This window comes from Hippichthys cyanospilos, chromosome 14, assembly GCF_059441005.1.
Source record: "Hippichthys cyanospilos isolate Australia breed blue-spotted pipefish chromosome 14, RoL_Hcya_1.0, whole genome shotgun sequence".
NCBI lineage: Eukaryota > Metazoa > Chordata > Actinopteri > Syngnathiformes > Syngnathidae > Hippichthys > Hippichthys cyanospilos.
Genome location: NC_142382.1, coordinates 3640423 through 3661818, shown reverse-complemented (window position 1 = coordinate 3661818; position 21396 = coordinate 3640423). Strand labels below are relative to the sequence as shown.

Sequence of the window (21396 nt, the reverse complement as noted above, 5' to 3'; positions counted from 1 at the left end):
TGTTCATAGCTCATTTGTGACGTAAGCTAAAAGCATTAGAACTAAAATAAGTCATTTTCATTTTTGGATAATCTCAGGATGTAAGGAGTTACACCCCCCCCAAATAATTCATGAACTAAGTACTGTACTAATCAATTCCTTTATGTACTTACTTACTTGATTACCTGTCAAAGTACCCTAAAGTAACTGATTACTTTAATCTAAAAAGTACAGTATTCATTCATGATGGCAAATCATATTTTTATTTCGGCGTCCACGATCCGAGGACACTTCAACGGGTTGGCCCAAACGTTTCTGGCGCTAAAGCTAGGTCACGATGGCTATTAACTGCTTTTGCATCAGAATCCTCCGGCATAGCTGACTAAGGACGCTCTTAGATCCGATCGAATGCAATTCTGAAGACAGCGTGTTCTTATATCAATCCGCCTGCAACCAGTCATCTTTGGCCCATTCAGGTAACGGTGTGGAATATTCAAAATCGGGTCCTTTGTAGCGCAAGGCGTGCAGGTACATGAGGAGTTCTTTTTGGGTGGGGTCGGCTCGTACGAGTTTGCACTCGCTACACAGGGGATCTGCTGGTGTCCGTATTTGCTTTTCATTTGATTTATCCGGAACAGGGTCCTCAGATTTTTCGAGTAAAGTATTGTCACGGATAACGCCTGAAGAACGTGGCGCCCGCGGTTCTACTTCACCACACGTGCCTCCTCTCTCCTCAACTTCACATGATACATCTCCCGGTTTGCTATCCTTCCGTCCGTCTTGGGACAACATGTTCCCATCAGCTAGATCCAGCAGGTGGAGGCTCTCCTGAGCCTGATGTTCCTCGACCAGAGCTTTGAGGAGCTCCTCGTCACTCTTTCCCACTAAACCGCCCTTTCCCCTGTGAGGACCCCAGGCGGAGGCACCATAGATGGGATCGTTGAGGATGGGGAAGCCCAGGTACTGGAGGTGCACCCTGATCTGATGGGTGCGGCCCGTCAGGGGCAAACAGCGCACCACGCTGGTCCTGCCGTTAAAGCTGAGTCTCTGGAACGCCGTCCGACATTCCTTTCCCTTTGGGTCGACCCGGCAGAGCCCGACTTTAAAGGACACGACCAGGATGGGCTCCTCGCAGACCAACTCGCCCTCCGGAAACTCACCTTCCACCCGGCACACGTACTCCTTTTCCAGCTGTTAGGACAAATCCAGAGAGCTAAATCAGGGGAGTCCAAAGTGCTGCCCGGGTCCATTTGCTTCCTTGACTTATTTGAGTGTGTTCAATGAATTAGTAAGAGAACGTTAGATTAGCTACTGCATCCTTACATTTTTTTCCAGTATGGAGGCCACCAGAGAAAAAAATACAAAAAACTCCAAACCCTACCTTCCTGTCTCTCACCAACTGGTCCAATTTCTTGGAGATCTCCAGAGTCCTGGCAAAGAGCAGCACCCCCGAGGTGAGTCGGTCCAATCTGTGGACCGTGTGCAGCTCCGAGATTCCCCGCTCTTTTCCCAGGATGAAAATCACGGTGTTGTGTCGGAAACGGCCGCAAGGGTGGACGGGGATGGAAGCCGGCTTGTCCACCACCAGGACTTGGCCGTCGTCCACCAGGACCTCCAAAGGGTGCCCAACGACGGGGGGCTCATGGCGGTGGACCGTATTCCTCATGTGGTCATTGTTCTGCATCAGGAGTAAAGAAGAATTACTGGATTATTTTAGTGTGAATATTAGTGTGGAACTTCTTCAAACACTTCTTGGCTTCTAGATGGGTGGATGTTTTGTTTAATCAGATGGAATATAAATCCAAATTAAGTGAATCATTTTGAGAAATGTAGCTGCTATGACTCTTCCTGACCACCAGATGTCACCAGTGTGACTATTTTGTTCTGGCTTCGAAGCAGACCTCAAAAGTTTCACGAGGCGAATGCGTTTTAATGTAAATGTACGTTTTAAGAACAATATGACATGAAATACATACAAACTGTCAAATGAAGAACACGAAAATATGAAAATTAAAAGCACTGACCTTGAGTACCACAGACAGGTCTTCCACGGGAATCTCATTCAAGCGGATGCGACCCTCTTGGACAGCTTTCTGGTAATATTCAATGGACTCCGATCGGAACTCACTCTCGAACACTTCCAAAAGACTCTTCCCGACCCAGCGACCTTTGCAGTAGGTTTTGAAGTCAAAGTAATACGGGTGCACCTTTCGCAGACCGTCCTCGAAGTAGTACGAGGTCTCGTCGAAATGTTCCTGGCTGAAACTGACACCCGGGTTACGCTTCTGCGGAGGGGGCACATATCTCTCCCCGGGACGGAGCTTCTTTCCTCGGGATCCTCTCCGCTTTTTGCTCCCGACGCTCTCTTCTTCGCTTTTACGTTTTCCGGTTACTTTCGTCTCTTCCACCGCGGTTTCTTCTGTTGACACCTGGCTGTTTTGTTCCGCCGGTTCGGCATCTTCTAACTCCATGGAGGTAAAAAGTGTACGACTATTCCGACCAGGAAGAGCGCTTTTACTGAAATTACACAATGTAGAACGATAGCGTACGTATAAACCTTTGTTCGTTAAATGTCTTGTAGCTTTAACGCAAATTAAAAATGACAAATGTAGACTTGATTTACTAAAACCTATAAGCATCACACCCGCGTGCATCGCTGGGGTCCTTCACAAACTGCAGCGCATTTATATGACGTCATTGTGTAGTCCGAGAATGTATACGCTGTTAGATATTGCAGTTCTTGTGCCATTCTACTCTAAAACTATTTGGTAAGCTCATTTCTTGCCATGATTATAGAATATATAGCATATAATAATGAAGTTTTTTTTAATACTGTATTAACAATTAAAAATTCAGGAGTCCAATGATTGATGCAAGCTAAACTAAAATCATTCATTGAATTGCATGTTTTAAATTTACGTTTGACTTGTATTTTAATTACCTGACTCTTTTGTTGATTATATCCACACTTTGAGATTCATGGCTGTATTTAATAAATAATAAAACAGGATATCTATGTAGTAGTAATAAGACAAACATACATAAAATATCTCTATCATTAAGTTTCGCAGTACATTCAAGCCTTCAAAATAAGCAAAATAGACTTTCTCAGTACAAATTAAACTCAAAGCCAAGGACATTGTGTCGTAAAATTTAATCAAATATTACGTTTGTATATCTCATGTGGGACTAGAATATTAAATCACAGCAAGGGTTAAAATAACACACAGTAGTAACAAAAAAGTCCCAATTTTCCCTTCTCTTCATTAGCAGCATTACAAATAATTTATTATCCATTCATAGCTTATGTAACCTATAAAACAAAGTTTTATTAATAACATATTATTAGTATTTTTATACCTATCCATGCAGGTTTTGGCACAAGTGTATCATGTTCTACAAAGTAACACGATAAATCAGAAATGCCATTAAATTGCTTATAAATGACCATATATGGTGTGCATGTGTGTGTGTTTTCCCTTTCTTTTGACTGGATTTAACATTCAACAACCACACAAGATTCAGCCATACTGTTGACTTCCCCACAAGCATTCATTCAAAAACAAATTTAAAAGTGGACAGTTACAAAATAAAAATCACACTGGTAAAAATGAGTTAACCTCCATTAATATCAATATTCACACTTTCAATTTGTTCTGGGAAGAATATGAGGTGAGGGAAAGCTAAACCAAATGTTCCTTGTGTATGTGTTGAGGTGACACCGGCAAGAAAAAGTGAAAAGAATCAAAAGCCGTGCAGCGCCAACTCCATCTCCAGCAGTCACAATTCGTCTCTGAGAAGAGAAAGAAAGCAGCAGGATGGAAATTCACTTGTTCAAATGTCAGATTCTTGTGATGTAAAAAAAAAAAAAAAGGGGGGGGGGGACTTTATGGGACTTCATGGGACTTTAAATTGATAAAAGAGGTTAAAAATGTGTCCTACTGAGGCTTTTCTTTTTTTAAAAAATTGGAACAGGCAGGTCTTGTTTTTTTTTTAATGTTCTCATTGTTTGGGGGGATAAATTTTGCATATTGAAAGTACTCGCCGTATCGGAGCTTGGTATCGTTATTAGTGACAACGCAAGTGTTGTATATTAGTATCGGTCTGAAAATAATGGTATCGAACGTCACTATTAGGGATCGGCGATTACGCGTACCAAGTATCATGTCGAGCTGATACCTGGCCTTATTTCAAGATATCGATCCTCGCGAAGTCAACAGATACTGTTTTTTTCTGGTCTGTTTTCTGATCACAAACTAGAAATGACAAATGATTACAATAGCAAATTGGCAGTAATTATATACATTTTCTGTAGCTTTATTGGTACTTGATTATCAGTATCAGTGAAAAGTTGAGTACTTGTACAGGCATGAAAAAGTACTAGTGATATTGGTGACTACTCAAAAGTTGATTGAACATACCCCGGCCACTGTTGTCGCTTGTCTGTCAGGGGGACGTAAACCACACCCATCAAAGCTCTTTTGAGGAAGGTGCCGTCACTTTGACGGTCGTACTGCTCTAGCACCTGACTGCCGCCGTCGGGTCCCACTGGGAGCACCAGGCGCCCGCCTGGCTTCAGCTGCTCCAGGAGCTTCACAACAGGAGAGCAAATATAAATATATATATATATATATATATATATATATATATATTAGAGTTTTGTAAAAATGGATACATACAGCCTTGGGAACGGTAGCTGCAGCGGCACCGACATGAATGGCATCATAAGGGGCTCCATCTGGGAACCCGAGTCTTCCGTCTCCCACTGAAGACACATACAGAGCAGGTTTTGGACATTTTTGTCCACGATAGACACGTTTTGTGTTGCAAATGAACTTTTGTAACCCTAGGTTTGGAGAATCAGCTCGCTTAGGTTGTGTGAGTTAGAACTTGGTTTGTGTATTTGTTGCTTAAAAGGGGTAGTCCCCGTATGAAAACTAACTATTGAAGTAGTTATGAAACTAATATTAACATTTTACTGCTGAAAATGGCTATATAAGTGGACAATAAACCTTTAACTCAGTCCTTCTCAAATTATGAGGGGGACGCGTATGACCAAAGGAACAGGCTTGGCTTTTGACCCACGTTGTGTAATTCTACCTCCATGGCACTAGATGGTGCAGTGTCGCTGTTTGTCAAAGTCTTTACGTAAGGTATAAACTTTTTAAATTGCTGTTCATGTTTTTTTTTCCTAATAAAGAAGTGATTCTTTTTTTCAGGCAGTTTGATGTACTTTTAAGTCTTTTTTTTCCGCTTCAACACTAACCTGTAACCTGGATTTGTTTGTTGATTTATTTTGCTGTTTTTTTGTTATTGTTTAAAACGATACAAGTTTAGGTTCACTTATAATAGATAACCTTCTTTATAGTCACTGCGGCGAGTGGAGGGGCATGAAATATTTTCTCTGTCCTATTGGAGGAGCTTTGAAAAAAAACAAACAAACTGAGAAGTACTGCTTTAACTCACCTACAAGCCTGACGCGTCCAGAAGCAATGAGTTCCGGGTCATCCGCTTGGACGTTTCTGATCGAACTTTGAACCAGTTCGTCGATATGCTCGACTCCCACCACCCTCCCGCTGCTTCCTGTCTGCGCACAGACGAGAGGAAAGCGGCTGCTGAGGGAACCAAATGAGTGGAGCCTTCATACTAGATGGAAACCATCTGAGCTAATTATGACATTTACCATTCTCGCAAAGCAAGCTGTGAGATAGCCACTTCCCGAGCCCACGTCCAAGGCCGACGCCCCTTCTGTGAGTTTGTCACTTAATAGCTCCAGAGCGTGGGCGTGCTGTCAGGATCACAGGAAAACGTTCTATTTAAAAGTCATCGTTTGTTTACGTCCACTGCGGTGGGCATTTGTTTATGGTCTTTATCTTTTGACACATTCAAGCAACCATACTATGTCCCAGTGTGCTCAGTAGAGGACATCCCGGTCTTTTCTTTGATGGCTCATATGTTCTGGTGGGATGCATTTAACTTTGCTATCGGGTCTCAGAAAGACATGCTTACCATGTGTGGAGCACTGATGGTGGCTCGGAAGCCTGTGATAAGAAACAAAACGGTTAGTTTTGCCAAATACACACGTATGGGAAACTGACACATGTGGGGTGCAACTGCAAAGAAAAAAAAAACATAACGGAGACCTATGGATTGAGGAGAGTCTGCATATGGATAATCCCTGGAATAAATCCCTCTGTCTGTGGCCAACATGACACTGAACACTCTGTCGCTGCGGATGACGCCATGATCTGAAAAACACCCGCAAAAAGTGGACATACACACAGTTGTGTGTTCATTCATTTTTAATGTCACTTTCAACTTGATGTCTACGTTATTGAATATATAGCGATTTAAAAAGATCGTTTTTTTACCCCTGAGCCTAGTTATGAGCTCCTGGTGCGTTTTGCCACTGGACATCCACGCCATGGTCCTGGAGAGCAGCACCCCCATCGGGAACGCCACTACCACCAGACGCAACGCAATTTGCATCTCCTACAACTGATCTCGCGGCAGTGACATCATGGACCTGGGCAAAGGACACACAAGAAGACGGGGGACACACGAATGCCACTAATCTCTATTCAACGCCAACTTTTAGCTTTCAGTCATTCCGAATGAGGATAAACGATTCGAAATTACAATTGGAATAGTTTTAAGTCAAATACGCGTTCATTGAGCTGCAAAGTTGAAATAGTTTACCTGCGCCAACCGACTTCCGGGTTGACAAGTGGATCGCCAATCATCGGGCTCGCTTTTAACCGGAAACCAAAATGGTCCAATCGAATGACAATAGACCTACGTCTATCTGAGAAGACGTCTATCTTTTCAGCCAATACAAACGTGAATCAGTGATCTAAAATTAAAACTAGAATAAAAAAAAAACTCGTATCGCCCATTCACCAAACAACAACGGAGTGTTAAAACTACTTGTGCTGTCACGACTAGGATCCGGACTTTTTTCCGGGTTGACTGGTAGGTAGCCCACCAATTGCATCGCCTTTAACCGGAAACCAGAATAACCCAATCGCATTGCAATACATCTGATTGATGGTCGCTAGGTCCAATCAAACGTCAAAAAATACGGAAGTGGATTGTTTTAGTCCTTTATTGAATCTAGTAAACCATGCACAGTGGGCACCTAAGCCGCATCCGTTTTTGTTACTAAAAAAGTAGGCAAATTGAGCAAACAGTCGACCGAGAAAACATTTCCATTCAGGTAAGACACGTTTTCAAACTGCATGGATTTCAACTTGAAATCGCTCATCCATTTTAGCAGTTTGTTTCTTTAACGTTACTCAAACTAGCCGATAATGACGCACGTTTACATGACGCACTCCCAACAACAGAATGATTGACGACTTCGAGAAGCAGGAGATTCGGAGCAGCGGAGATCTCTGGTCCCAAATTTGTGGTCCTAGCTTGGCGGACATGCAAACCGAGACCTTCCCGGAAAACAGCAGCGACTTCCACGACTCTTTCCAGCCGTTGGGAGGCCAATCTAACGGGACACACACGACCCCTGCTCAGTGGGAACCAATGGAAGATTCCGAGACCTACATTGCCAGTTTAGGTATGGCAAGTTTCGCTTGTGCACAGTCTGAACATTTAATTGTCATCCCTTGCATACCACTAGGGGGTGCTCGTTCGTTGCTAGTAGCCCTAGCTGCAGAACGCAGTGGCTCAACGTGTGGGCGGGGCCAAGCCGTTTTCTCCGCCCAGTAAACCATTGACCCCGCCCACTGAAATATATATAAACGATAACGTTTTTAATATTGAGGAGCTGATAATTAGTTTAATCATATATGTAATGTATGTGTCCCCACTATATTAACTATTTTTACAACCCAATTTTCTAACAGTTTTTTTTTTCCTTTCTCTCAGAGAATCGCCTAAAAAGGCTGAAGGGCGAATCCAGTAATGTCACCTCCAAGGACATGCTGCGTTCCTTGTCCCAAGCCAAGAAGGAATGCTGGGATAGATTCCTTCATGATGCTCAGGCTTCGGAGCTCTTCCAAAGCAGCAACATGGATGAAAGGTATTAAGTTAAAAAAAAAAAAAAAAACTAGTCAGAAATGTGTAAAATCCAATCGCTATATCTTGTTTTAACTAGTAATTTCTTTTCACTAGAACATCAATAATACAATACTTAATTCATAATGATGTGTTATGTTTTGTTCTTTCTTTGGAAAATATTTTCATTGTTTTTAAACATAAAATCCCAGTTTGTATTCGTATTATTGCATCGCATGACCAATTTGTGCATCAATGGCTGCTGTATAAATAAAGTTGAGTTGATAAACGTGCATAAATATCCGGCGGACTCGTGTGTCACTTTTGGCAGCGCTGTTGAACATTTCAAGAGGTGGCTGGTGCCAGAGAAAGTGGCCATCAGCGCCGAGGAGTTGGAATATCTGCTCAGGCCGTCTCAGAGCAAAGAAGCCACCCAAGTGGACCGGCAGGCGCGCCGCGGGGATGCCGAGGAAGAGCGTCGCGACACTGAGCAAGAAGAAGCTCAAAGTCCCGAGAAATGACACTAAAATGAAAAAGAATCGCGCCCGCACGTCATCAGCTGCGCTTTCGCTTTTGTTGTATTTGACTGTGCTATTATTTTTTTCCTAAAGGGAGTCAACCCAAGAATTATAATTCAATAGTAGTCAGTTTGTCATGTGACATTCGCAGGTCATTTTCAGTCGACGGCAAGCGGCAAAATGGCCGCCCGAGAGGGATGAAAACCGGTGCGTTTTGCTGCTTAGTTCATATTCCACCAACGCGATATTGATCAGAATGCAGTGTTAAGATGGGTGAGGGTTTACAGGACATATTATGGTCAAAATAATTTTAGGGTTGACTTCCCATTTAACCGCGGGAGTGATTCATGAATTCCATAGCTCCCGAATCATTAATGAAGGACCACCTGCAGTATAAACATGTAACATAGATGCTTATGTAATGTGAATGGACAAATTATGTTTGACCCATATTTTCAATAAAACGTCTGAAGCAATAGTCTGATTCGATATATATGGATACAACTTTTGTAGTTTATGAAAATGAATTGAGAAATACATTATTTGGAGGCTTTAACCCATGTGCAATATTTTGACCATTTTTGGGTCATTTTCACACACATTCAGTCTTTTAGGAAAGGGGTGGCGCAATCTTAGTCACGTGATAACTAAGTGGGTGTGTCATGTTGAACTTTGACATGGGTGAAATTTCAGCTCCTTGATGTCATATTTCGATGCTTTTCCTTCGATTTGAAATGCCTGTGATAGCAATATTAAAATAGTTAAGGAACGTTTTGAAAAAAAATGTAGCTCGTACACACGTTTTGTTGTTTTCATTCTTAAAACCAAGTTTATTTTTTTTCAGATTGTCTACTAAAAATCGTCCAATAATTAGCATTAGCAAGAGACATTTTTAACGCGTTTTGTTTGTATTACAAATGAAACAAATATTTTTTTGCATGAAAATACCTTTTATGTAACATTTTTGCCACACGTTTAATAAGGAAAAGTTTTTTCTTTCAAAATGAAACACGTTTTTTTTAAGTTAAAGTATCAACGCAACAGAAAACCACGATCCACCAAAAAAAAACAAAAATGTGTGCGTATGTTGTGCGTGACTCATCTCTGCGAGCGAAAGCGGAGGCGGGGCCAGGAGCCAGGAGCCAGGAGCCAGGAGCCAGGAGCCAGGAGCCAGTCCTCAGCCGGGCCGCCCGTCCCGCCAGTAGCGCTCGTAGGCCTGCCGGAACATGTCCCCGCAGGCCACGCGGGCCTTGAGCTTGGAGCAGACCAGGAAGGAGCCGCCCATCTTGCGGTGCAGCGAGTACGTCTCCTCGGGCGGCGGCGTGAGGCGCTCGCGCAGCATGACGGGGATGAGGCGGTGGATGCGCTCCGTGGTGCTCTGGGTGCCAAAATCGAACGGCAGCGTGGACGAGAAGGCCTCGCCCAGGATCATCACCGCGTCCACGTGGGCCTTCTCCATCGCCTTGCCCAGAACAACAATTGCCTTTACAAACTATGATTTTTTTTTATTTATATATTTTTTTGGGGGGGGGCGTCTACCTTAGATTCAAATCCGGTGAGGAACTTCATGTCTCTGGAGCGCCGCAGGACTTCCTCTCGGTTTTGTTGGGCAGCTGCGTTGATAATCTACAAAATCCGGATTTGTGATGATTTGTGTTATTGTCATTGGGTGAATAATGCTCAGTCATTTAAATGTGGAACGGGCGTGGCGTTCTCACCTCGATGTAGACGTCTGTGAATTTTTTGTCAAATTCTCGTGTGGCTCCAAAGTCCAAAAGGGCCACCTGTTGACGTATTTTTGTGAAAAATAAAATGAACGTTGTGGACATTAAATTAAAAAAAAAAGTCAAAGCTGAGAAGACCTTGTGAGTTTGTGGGTCATAGAAGAAGTTGGACCAGTTGGGATCCGTCTGCATGAAGCGGAACTCGAAAAGTTCCCTCAGGCACAAAATGAGGATTTGCTCACAGATCTGCAAATGCAGCAAAAAAATAAAATAAAAAAAATCATAAACAGGCTTTGAACACACCAGTTCAACTACAGTTGACCTCGGTGAATAAAAGCCTTATAAGTTCCTTTACTTGCCACTAGGAGGTGATACTTTTGCATTAAAGAAGCTTTTCGACGAGACTATACCACCCCCAAGTGGTCAATTCGAGCACAAGCACATTTGTTGGAATCGTTTAAATTCTGTTTATTACTTTATGCTTGTAAAAAAAAAAAAAAAAAAAAGACCCATATGAAATTTTGCTGATTGAAAACATTTTCTGGTGGCAGGATGTGACGTGTTAATGACATTCCCATTGATTTCTATGGGGAAGGACGGGAACAAAAATATTCCGGGCGTGAAGATCACACACAAGATGTGAGGTTACCTCATTCCTGAGTTCCTGGGGGAGGTCTGTGGCACGGTCGAGCGGGAAGCCGCTCACCAGCGTGGTGGTGAGCACACGACTGCCGCTCAACTCGGTGATGACTTCAGGCACGTAAAAGTATGGGTGGTCTTTCAGCAACTCCCTGACGTCCACAAAATACAAATATCGTGCAAGTTCAAACGTTTGCCAGCAGGCGTCACTGCAGGACTACATTGATTTTTATGTGACTTTATTTTTCTTTCCATTGTGTGATTGCTGACCGATTTGTTATGATATCTTTTTATTCCGCCGTATTTTGTTGTATAATCCTTGTGCAATATTTTGAATTTTTTTGGTATTATTTAACGTATCATTCTGGCAGTAGTTTAGCAAAGAAAGGCACTTTTCTGGTAGCGTGATAACCAACCAAGCATTTTGAACTTTGACATGTTGTCACCATCCGGGTGGAATTTCAGCTCCCTAGTGCCTTCTTTCAATGCTTTCTCTTTGATGTGAAAAGATTTTGGACAAAATACTGCACAAGGTTTAACTTAGTTGACACTTCTTGACCAATTCAAATCTTTCAAATTGTCTCTCATATTCCTAACTTTCAGTTTTCCCACAATTCAACATTTCTCAACCTGAAAATTTCCATTCATTCCCAAAACGGGTCTTCAAACATTTATTTCTCCATTCAACATTGTAAACGGTCACCGTAGGTCGCTTCAACTTGGCATTCATTTTCAAAATTCCCATAAACCAAACAATTTTCATGTTTTCTCCTCTAATTTGATCTAATTTTGTGTAGTAAGAGTAAAATGTGAAAAGTGACTCACTGGAACTTGATGCAACTTTGGGCCTCTTTGATGTAATCGCATTCCTGCGCCAGTTCTCTGCTCATGACCTGGATTAGATGTTCAGGGAACAGGCCTGACCCCCCCCACAAAAAGACATCTGTTTTCATCTTGGTGTTTTTCAGGACAATAAACAAACATGATTTTGATTTATTTTTCCACTAAGAAATAAAATCCGGTTCCAAAATGACACATAAAACACTTTATTTTTTTTAAACAAAACCTTTTGCTGATTAATCATCAATAATCAAATGGATCCTCATTCTTGATTATTAAGTTTCTAAAGCCCGGAAAAATACTGATCTTTATTTTTTTATTCAAAAAAGATTTTTTTTTTTTATTCATGTTACCTTCAGGAAGTGCGTTGCTTAAACTCAGAGCCGTCATGATGTTGTTCACGTCGCTGACGATGCTCTTGGACACGCCAGGATACTAAAGTGGGTTATTGACAGCCAAATTAAAAAATAATAAACAAAACTGAATGTGCAAATAAGTAGATTAAAATAGACTTTAAAAATCCCATAAAACACCCAAAAAAAAAAAAGAGAAAAAGTGTTTTTTTCCCAAAATAGATATGGCAATCAAAACACAGAATTATGTTATTCGGTTAAAAGACGTTTTCGAAACAACCAACGAGATATTTTAACCCCCTCCCCCAAAAAAAACAACAGTAAAAATTTGTGTCGTCAAAGAAAAACCTTTCAAAATTACTTTAACTTAATACACAAAAACAAAAGCTTTATTTTTCAGATTAAAAAAAAGTCTTCTGATCAATTTGATGTTTTTCCCTGTGAGATCAATTCTAATAAATAATCAATGTAAAATATATGTTCTTAAAACCTTTAAAAATGGTTATTCCTCTCAAAAACAAATATTTGTATATTTTTTAGCGAGTTTGTGATCCGATTCCAAAGCGTCCTAATGTTCTGAGGGTAATAACTCGCACATTTGCGTTCAGGAATTTCATCATAAGAATAATGCTGTGGAATATTTTGCAGTACCTGAACCTTCATGGCGAGGTCCCTGCCGTCTTTCAGCCTGGCCAGATGCACCTGACCGATGGAGGCGGCCGCAAAGGGCTTCTCCTCAAAGTATTCCAGCTTCTCCCGCCAGTCTGGGCCCAAATCGCTGCTGATCACCTTCTGCGTACAACAACGGGGCGCTCCACGTTACAAGTGTCCAAAAAAAGAAAAAAAAACAACAATACATTTACCATCATCTGTTTGGTGGGCATGAAGTCGGCGCTCTGTCGAACCCGCTCGAAGATTTTGGCCAGCTGAGGGTTGATGAAAGCGTCGTCTGCAAAGAGCGGACATGTTAAAAGAGGAAGTCGACCCAAAAGTTTTATTCACGATAATAGGTGATTATTCTATCTGTATATAATTGACATATTTTTTACATTTAATTTTATGAATCCCGACAATCAATCCCAGGTACGTATTTATATCTATGTCAATTGTTTTTGTTCAAGTGCTTAAAATAGGTGTCGAAAAATGGCTGGTACTAAGTAATCAGTTACTTTAGATATTTGAGTAATAAAGTAATCCGTTGTTCTTCCTTGCTGCCTGCATAGATATGCAAGAAAGGTACGTGGTGAAAATAGTGGCGCAAACACGGTTCTGACGGAGATTCGGAGGCGGATATTTTTAGTCGATCAAACACCCAACTTGGTCGACTTTTTCCCTCCCAGCTCTAGAATTAAAAAGCAATTTTTCTTTCTTATCTCAGCGGGAGGCCACATCGTCACCGTCTGTTGCCTGAAAATGTCATCACAGTTGCTCGGGGCTCAGGTAAAAAAAATAATCACACCTCTTTTCTGATAAGTCATGTGACATTCAGATGCTGGGCAATGATTGGTTGTTACCTGAGTCCTGAGCAACTGGGGCATCGATATAAAAATGCCCGCCTCCTGAGATGGACACAAATAGATGGATTTTGCTGCTTTAATGTTAATAGTAATTTTTTTTTTTTTTAAAAAGGGCACTTAAACTGAAAAGTATTCATGAGTATCGATGTCCCCTTTAAGTTAAAATAAGAATTCGGAAGAATTCTGCCCCTCCAAACCAGTTTCCTCAAATTACACGAAATTTAGAAGACATGTCTGTCATGTAAAAACAAACAAAAATGTCTCAAGAAAATATGCATGAAAAGACACAGGACGGCTGCCATTTTGATTAGAAGTCGGCTATTTTAATCGCCCATTTGCCGGGGAATCAGCAACGGCTGCCAAATTTCAAAAGTTGAACAAACTGTTTTTTTTTTGGCAGCCCTTGACGCGCCTTGACAAACAAGCAAAAACTGGTATGCAATTGCACCGAATCGCATGCGAGCCTATTTCGGCCGTTGACATTTGCTCCGCTTTAAATGGGCTTAACTCAAGTGTTGTGTTTTTTGGCACGTGACCAAAGTCGATCGGGGCTTTGTTCGAAGGACTTTTTCTGTCACGGCTCGGCAAGTTGGAACCGGTTTACCGTCCCGGTAAAGTAGTGACAGCTTCCTTTTTTTTTTTTCCAAACCTTGAATACTGAGCATCTGGCCTAGTTTGAGCGCAGCCCCCCGAACTTTGCACAGCGTCCGCACGATTCTCTCGGCGTTGGCTTCGGACAGAAACGCGTTGGAGTCCAGAACAGACTTTTTATTTCCTGGCAAAACACACACACAAAACACACGCTCACAAAGCGTAATGGGACGTGGAAAGTAACTGAGCACAAGGACTGATGTGAAATTCTACAAGCTAAAGACAGTTCACTTAGCAACATAGAATTCGCTTCGCACGTCTCTCATGAAGAGATTTGAGTTTAGAAAAAAAATCTGAATGACAAAGTCTTCAGCAATAATTCAGCATTAATTAAGACAAACAAACATGCAAATAAATAAATAAATAAATAAATAAATAAATAGGGGTGGCTCAGTGGCGCTGAATAGCACGTCTGCTACTTGGTATTTGCATTTGTCCATCCAATCAAATTATGTTTTTCAGGAGACCCGCTAAAGCGCAGGTGTCAAAGTCAAGGCCCGGGGGCCAGATCCGGCCCGCCACCTCACTTTTTGTGGCCCTTGAAATGCTGATGTGACTTCAGGTTTCCGACCAAAATTGCAAGTTGTCTTTAACTTTTAAAAATTGGGGGGGGAAACAAACATTTTCTTATTCTCCAAATCTCTTTTGAACAGTTTTTGCCTGCTTCTGATATCAAATCTTGGTAAATGTGTGGTCAACATTCACAGTCATTCCGGCCCTCTGACAGAAACTATCACTACGATGCGGCCCGAAATAAAAATTTGTTTAACACCACTGCGCTAAAGTTTCTTGTGGGACGTCAGCCATTTTGGCTTGAAGTGGCCACATAAGGTTAATTTTGCTCATTTCCTTGGGTCCAACAAAGACTTGCGTGTCCTTGACATCTTGTCCAATTGCTATCATACTGGAACTACACAGTGGACTCCTACATTCTTGCAGTTTTTTTGTTTTTTTTTCAATAAACAGACTTTTTCATCCCCACGAGTCTACCGCATACTGTACAGATGTTTTTGTTTCCATTTTGGCGTGCGCAGGGAGCACACTGGCGAAGCGCGATGACTCGCCTTCAAACGTGAAACTTAATACTTGAGCTCCCAGGAGCAATGGCCTCTCCCACAACGAAAAGAAAAAAAAAAAAAAATCTCTTTCCAGGCGCATCTCGTATTTTATGGACGTTTGCACATCATAAAAATAAAACTGTTAAATACTCTTTCATGACGCCCGAAGTAAATAGAGTGAGAACTCACTGATTAATTAACGCAATCTTCGTAAACAAAGGCACTTTATTAGCCAATAAAAGTTGTGTATTTACTACCTTGCTGCTGTTGCGGTTTGAATTTCTTCTTGGCCGCTTCAGCGATAGCACCGATGCCAAGTCCCACAGCCAGGCCTGTCAAAAGCGGAAACAAATTCGGACCAGCATGAAATTAAAGCCACGAGCGGTTATGACAAACGCATACTTCTGCTAAATATCACGACGCACAATCTGTGAATTCTAGAATTAGATTTTCCCCACTCGAGTGTATGTTTCAGATTTTCCCAAAACATTTGGGAAACAGGCGGGTTTGACTCTCTCTAATGTTGTTTTTGACTCATTGCCACATTTCGAGTGCTTGGAATTTTAAGGAACAACAAGATGAAACCCTGCTCTATCCTTAAGAAGAAAAAAAACGTGAAAAGCCATTCTTGGCACTAAACGTTTTGATGGCATTGAGTGAGTTACAGAAACGATTCATTTCAAAAAAGCGCCTCCTCCAACCAATAATGAATGTCTCTCAACCAACCATCACCGTAAGAGCAAATAGAATCAAAAACCAAGAAAACAAAATAAAAACGCATTTATTAACTTATTCCAAACAAGCGCAATCACCTTTTTTCATATCTCGCTCACAATACGAATAGAAAAGAGATTCAACAAAACATACTTCCAAAACTCATCAGGCGTCCAATCCGAGTGACGGGCACTTTCCTCTCTCGTGCGTTTTTGCAAAGCTTAAACAAATGAATACAACAATATGCTTAAAAAACAATATATACATAAAATATTGAACGAAGGTCAAAGTCGGTATGTACCACTTGCTTGTAGGGCTTGACGTGAGCACTCTTGGCAGCCCTCGCTTTGTTCATGTCCTCTTCAGTCAGCCTCCCCACCGATGAATTGTCCTGAGTGAGCATCCTGCAGGGGGGGTGCCACCTAGCCCGCTTGGTACCGCTTCTGCGATTCCCGTCTCCATTATTCGTGCCACTAGCAAGGGAGGAGTACCCGCGGAATTCTTGCCGTTTGCTCAGCGTCTCCTAAAAGAAGTAAGAGAAAAAAAACACCCAAAGATTATTTTAGAGGCATCTATTTTTCACGAGCATTGAAAGGATGGTCTACACACTTATTTCCAGCAAGAAAAAGTTCATATTTTGTCTGTAATTATTGCTTTTTTTTTCTTCATACAATTAATACCTTTAAAAAAGCATTTCTCTACTTGCTGTAAACTGAAAATGACCGCCTGTGCTCAAGGCCTGGGTAGCGACCAATCACAGCTCACCTGTCAGTCATGTGACATTCACGAGCTGATTAGTAGTTATTGGTAAGAAACATTCTAAAAAAATTGGTAGCTGTGCTTTCAGCAAGCATGTCATTTTCATTTCACAGTTTTAAAGCTTTTAATCGTACGCAGAGTATGATTTAGCTATCAAATTATGGACACAATATTCACCTTTTACTGCTGAAAAAGGCTAAATAACTGTGGATTATTTCTTCAAGGTGCCTCCACTTGTCTAAACAAAGCATTCTGAACAATAATGTGTTAGTGTAATCAAGAAGCAAACCATCTTTTTATTCTTTTTATTGCAAACATTAAATACAACAAAACGGATAATGCAAATACAAACAATAATCAAGATACAGTAGAAGATATACATACATAGAATATACGTACTGCGTGTGAAAATCTAATTATATATTTGAAAGAATTAATTGTTTAAATGTTTTGCTTCCAATAAATTTGCAGCAGTGACTGTGACATTTTAATATCAATAAATTTGTCAAACGTATTGATTCGCGGTTTTCTATTTTATTTTCAAGAAAGCGATTATCAGTCTCAATTATCTACTTGCTGTCATTAAAAACCACAGCACAGCTGCTCACTTAACCAATCACGGCCCACCAATTTTATGAGCTTGGTCACGTGGCGTTCATAAATTGAGCCGTGATTGGTCGTTCGGTGTTTACTAATATTTTTTAAAGTAATATCTTATGCGAATTGTTTTTCATTCTACCAAAACCGACAGAGAAACGAAACGTAAAAACTATTCGTAAAATCCATTTAAAACGGAAACGTAGTCATTATGTTATTGTTTCTTTCACCGGCAGCTGTTGGCCGTCTTTCACTATTGTTCTTGCGGAAGAACCGGTTGCGGCACTCACCCTCAAGCACCCCGGGTGGAAGCTTCCTCCGCCGGCCAAGCATCCCGCCTTTGCCCGGCCCACCACGTGGATTATCCAGGCCAAACCCGTGCGCACCACCGCGTCGCCCGTCATACTACTGCCCGTCTGCGACTCACGCCTGCGGCACAAACATTAACTTACAAGCTAACCGATAATTTCGCGAATATTTTCAATTACCAAAGTAATTAAAAGTAGTCATAAACTCACCAATTTCACACGCCCTTGAACGCTTCACCTTCATTTGTGTCGACGTCGTCTCAAGTCGTCTACACTCCCACCCGATGAAGACACTTTTCTCGCCGAGAAAGCGACCAGAGAGTCGGGGTGGGTGTTGAGCAGTGGGCGGGGGGTTCCGACCGAGTTAAAGTTCAACCATAATGAGTAGTGGCCGAGCGGAGTGTCCGTCACTCAGCGACCCGAGAAAGCAGCCGTCAACGCGCGCCAAGAGTGGGCTACGTGACGGCTGACGTGTCCGGAGGAAGAGGCGGGTCCCTGAAGTGGACACCCGTGATGCATTCAAGACGTGCTCGCCGCAACGGAAAGCGTGCTTCTGCTTTTTCGACCGCTCAAAGAAGGGTGTTGGGAGTTGAAAATGAGGTCAATATTTTCAACTACTATACGTGACTTAACCACGTTTTCAGTTTTTTGTTGTTGTAATAATCATGCGAGTCCTACATACTGTATTTGAAGGTGTCTATTATCTGTGACCGACTGATTTTCAAATATAGGATAGTATAGTGTTTAAAAATATCAAAAAATTGAACACCAAAAATCTTGCCCCATATAATAAACGGTTGGCTCCAAATCAAATAAATATTTTAAAAAATCCCAAAGTGCAGTTTTTTTTGCATTTTTTGGTATAAAATAGAAAAATCAATTGCATTTAAATGGGCATCAATTATATGAGGATTTTTGCTTCTCACAGAGGCCCAAATATCAATTATAGATTAAAAGATAATATTTTTATCTATAAATTTTGTGTACAAACGCTTAAAGTTTAAGTAGCATGAAAAAAAAGAATCAACACAATGTTGTGCACCGAAAAGTTGTTTAATTGGCTAACTCATCATCCAGCTTCATAATTTGACGGCCGACTTTAACTTGGGGAAAAGTCGAAGTGCGTTGCGTGTGGTCACCTGCATCACCTCCTCCACCGACACGCCTTTCATGATACTTATAAACTCGGCCGCCACCGCAATGTTCTTGGGCTCGTTCCTCACCTGCGTCGAAGAAGACCAACGCAGATTTGGTAAAAATAAATAAATCAAATATGAAACTCCAAGAATTTGTTGCATTTTACAAGTCTTTCAGCTTGGTCCAGGCCCAAAAAAAAGATCAGTTCTAAGGCATCTTCTTTTCAATGCTAAGTCCCTTAACAAAGCCTTAAGGGTTATAAAAAAGGAAAATGAGATCGCAGTATTTAAATCATAAAACCCAAACCTGCTTTTCTGGGCCCAGAGCAGGTGAGTCCGTTTCCAAGCATATGTTCTCCAGAGGCAACTGTTTCACTAGTTTCTGCTTCTTAGTGGACACAAAGGAAGAGAGCACACTAGTATTGCGCAAGAATACACATAAGGGTTCAAAATATATCATTAAAAGTGACATTTAAATTTGCTCAATATGGACATCAGCAACAATGGTCAGCATAGTCAGTCATGCAGTAAACACTATAAATGAATGAATAAATAAGCAGATGAGGACCAAAATAAATTAAAAAAAAAAAACAGCTAGTCCACAGCCTTGAATGTGTTGCAATCGGCCTCGAAAGGATCATGACGGCTTGCTCCATTCGCTCACGTCGTAATCAGAGTGTTGATTAGTTTATCAAAAAGCACACACACATACAGTTAGCACAACATAGATAACAAGTGAAACTCAAAGTGTCGACAAAAAGTTTGTGAGTGAGCATAAACCTGCATCTAAAATTGATTGCAAACTTCCCCCCCAAATCATCCATTTCCTGTCTTATCTGATTTAACCATTAATCATTTTTGGGTAATTTTCTTCCACATCATTTTGGCCATATTTTAGCCAAGGGATGGCACACTTTTGGTAGTGTGATAGCTAAGCGGTCGTGCCATTTTAAACTTTGACATGTCGTCGCCACCTGGGTGAAATTTCAGCTCCCTAGTGTCTTCTTTCAATGCTTTCCTTTGGATTTCAAAAAAGGATTGGACAAAATATTGCACAAGGGTGAATATTGCCTTCGTTTGGAAAGACTCATTAAAAGTGGACACATTTCTCTGATGATGCAGGTGTATTGTGTCCAGTCAGCGTATTGACAAGCACCTGCTCGCTGCGTACGATGGACGGCGGGATGGAGAAAAAGTATCCCGCTTTCACCCCCTCCATGGCTACTGACGGCTTCCCGTCAAAAGCGTGAAGGAGAACTTTTTCCACACCTACCAAAAAAATAAGAAAAACACACACACTAATTATCACTCCTGCTTATTAGCAACATTTATCAATAGAAGAACCTAATTCATACTCAACACATTAGAAGTAATAATACTGCAGTTATTTGTTTGACAAAAGTTACATTAAAGTCACCTTGCTCTTTTAGGAGTTGGATAGTGGGTCTTCCCGCAGAACGTGAGTGAACGTTTCTAATAAAAATGCATATTTAATTTGTCAATAAAATAGTATTTTGCTGCATTTGAATGTGTCTTTTGGAACTTGGACTCACAAAGGGAGATCCAGCTGTTTAGCTAGATGCGCTTGGCGGATCAGAACCTGCCTTTGGCTCTCTTTGTCCGACTCGCTACTCACGTACCGGGGGGTAAAATCCAAACCGACCTAGGAGAAGACATGGGAACATGAATGATCACTTTTTCGTTGATGTGACGGTTTAGTACCTCTCCAATTGCCACAAGCCGGTCTTTGTATTTGTCAATGAGAGGAAGTGCAGCATCTAGGTCCTGATAGCAAGACAGGAAAAAGCGTTAATAAATGCACACAGCTGTGACATTTTCACCTTTGTTGTTGTGAATATTTCTCTTGCATTTTAACCTGTAGGGAAACACTTCTGTGTTGGCCTGAGGATTCTTCCTGGACAGGGTGGACTCCCAGGCAGGGAAACACAAACCCTGGGAATCTAAAATTATAAACAAAAATAATTCAATAATAACAACAAAAATCACAACGCGTTGACATTGATTATTTTTCCCATGTTACCTCTGTGACAACGCAATGATTTTGTCGAATTCCCCTGCATGTTCGGCCACGGCCAGCAATGCCAAAAGTCCAGCCTGGAATTAAGAAAAAACAAAAAACGCAAATGTCTCACGCACGCATACAATAGAGCCAAGAGACTTAAAGCCGCACATGATCTCACCCGTTTAGCGTCATCAATAACCGTATCGAGGTCCTAAAAGAAAAAAAGGCATATTTTAAAATGGATGGATGACTAAAACGAACGATAACTTGATTAATACCTTGTCGAAATCTCCCGCAGAGATATGACAGTGGCAGTCAAGGTAGCCACGCATGATGGTATCAAAACATCCGGGTAGGACACTCTAGTGCGCATGCGCAACACTTCACGCGCATCGGATTAATTTACGGAGTATCCCAAATGGGCGGTGCTATCAGCTCCTCTAGGTAAATCAAGTTTCCCGAAACCGTATACAATAAATTAAACGAACCCAAGCAGAAACGTCATCTTCCAAGGCCGCTTTCTCCTCTGTTTGCTGTTATTGTTCAAAATGCATGTCTGTTTTGGTTTTT

At 41.4% G+C, this 21396-nt stretch overlaps 5 protein-coding genes across 7 annotated transcripts; 1 reads left to right on the top strand and 4 right to left on the bottom strand.

Annotated features, from left to right (window-relative positions):
• Window positions 1–223: 223 nt before the first annotated feature.
• On the bottom strand, window positions 224–2638 carry rpusd2 (RNA pseudouridine synthase domain containing 2). The gene is made up of 3 exons (XM_088433019.1): window positions 2004–2638; window positions 1361–1657; window positions 224–1170 (listed from the first exon to the last, which is right to left on the bottom strand). The coding sequence occupies exons 1-3, from the start codon at window positions 2631–2633 to the stop codon at window positions 418–420; spliced, it is 1680 nt and encodes a 559-aa protein (XP_088289145.1). The 5' UTR covers window positions 2634–2638; the 3' UTR covers window positions 224–417.
• Window positions 2639–3114: 476 nt separating this feature from the next.
• pcmtl (l-isoaspartyl protein carboxyl methyltransferase, like) lies at window positions 3115–6935 on the bottom strand. The gene is made up of 9 exons (XM_088432698.1): window positions 6679–6935; window positions 6351–6505; window positions 6123–6227; window positions 5989–6020; window positions 5663–5767; window positions 5446–5566; window positions 4659–4744; window positions 4401–4570; window positions 3115–3772 (listed from the first exon to the last, which is right to left on the bottom strand). Exons 2-9 carry the CDS (start codon window positions 6466–6468, stop codon window positions 3760–3762), a joined length of 750 nt encoding a protein of 249 aa, XP_088288824.1. The 5' UTR covers window positions 6469–6505; window positions 6679–6935; the 3' UTR covers window positions 3115–3759.
• A 109-nt stretch (window positions 6936–7044) lies between these two features.
• On the top strand, window positions 7045–8985 carry ccdc32 (coiled-coil domain containing 32). The gene is made up of 4 exons (XM_088432699.1): window positions 7045–7195; window positions 7326–7549; window positions 7861–8014; window positions 8321–8985. The coding sequence occupies exons 2-4, from the start codon at window positions 7327–7329 to the stop codon at window positions 8508–8510; spliced, it is 567 nt and encodes a 188-aa protein (XP_088288825.1). The 5' UTR covers window positions 7045–7195; window position 7326; the 3' UTR covers window positions 8511–8985.
• A 323-nt stretch (window positions 8986–9308) lies between these two features.
• On the bottom strand, window positions 9309–18158 carry coq8ab (coenzyme Q8A, genome duplicate b). Of its 2 annotated transcripts, none has more exons than XM_088432694.1 (15): window positions 17878–18158; window positions 17650–17806; window positions 16305–16526; window positions 16157–16223; window positions 15547–15621; window positions 14230–14355; window positions 12927–13012; window positions 12715–12855; window positions 12064–12145; window positions 11696–11789; window positions 10881–11022; window positions 10370–10477; window positions 10226–10291; window positions 10047–10133; window positions 9309–9969 (listed from the first exon to the last, which is right to left on the bottom strand). In XM_088432694.1, the coding sequence occupies exons 2-15, from the start codon at window positions 17761–17763 to the stop codon at window positions 9685–9687; spliced, it is 1695 nt and encodes a 564-aa protein (XP_088288820.1). In that variant the 5' UTR covers window positions 17764–17806; window positions 17878–18158; the 3' UTR covers window positions 9309–9684. The 2 variants fall into 2 exon arrangements, with proteins under 2 accessions (XP_088288820.1, XP_088288818.1); XM_088432692.1 differs by having other exon boundaries at window positions 17650–17788; window positions 17878–18156.
• Window positions 18159–18701: 543 nt separating this feature from the next.
• Window positions 18702–21358, bottom strand: tatdn3l (TatD DNase domain containing 3, like). Of its 2 annotated transcripts, none has more exons than XM_088432696.1 (10): window positions 21105–21358; window positions 21005–21037; window positions 20845–20918; window positions 20680–20764; window positions 20526–20588; window positions 20357–20466; window positions 20221–20276; window positions 19960–20072; window positions 19111–19191; window positions 18702–18890 (listed from the first exon to the last, which is right to left on the bottom strand). In XM_088432696.1, exons 1-10 carry the CDS (start codon window positions 21156–21158, stop codon window positions 18747–18749), a joined length of 813 nt encoding a protein of 270 aa, XP_088288822.1. In that variant the 5' UTR covers window positions 21159–21358; the 3' UTR covers window positions 18702–18746. The 2 variants fall into 2 exon arrangements, with proteins under 2 accessions (XP_088288822.1, XP_088288823.1); XM_088432697.1 differs by having other exon boundaries at window positions 19111–19188; window positions 21105–21357.
• Window positions 21359–21396: the final 38 nt, after the last annotated feature.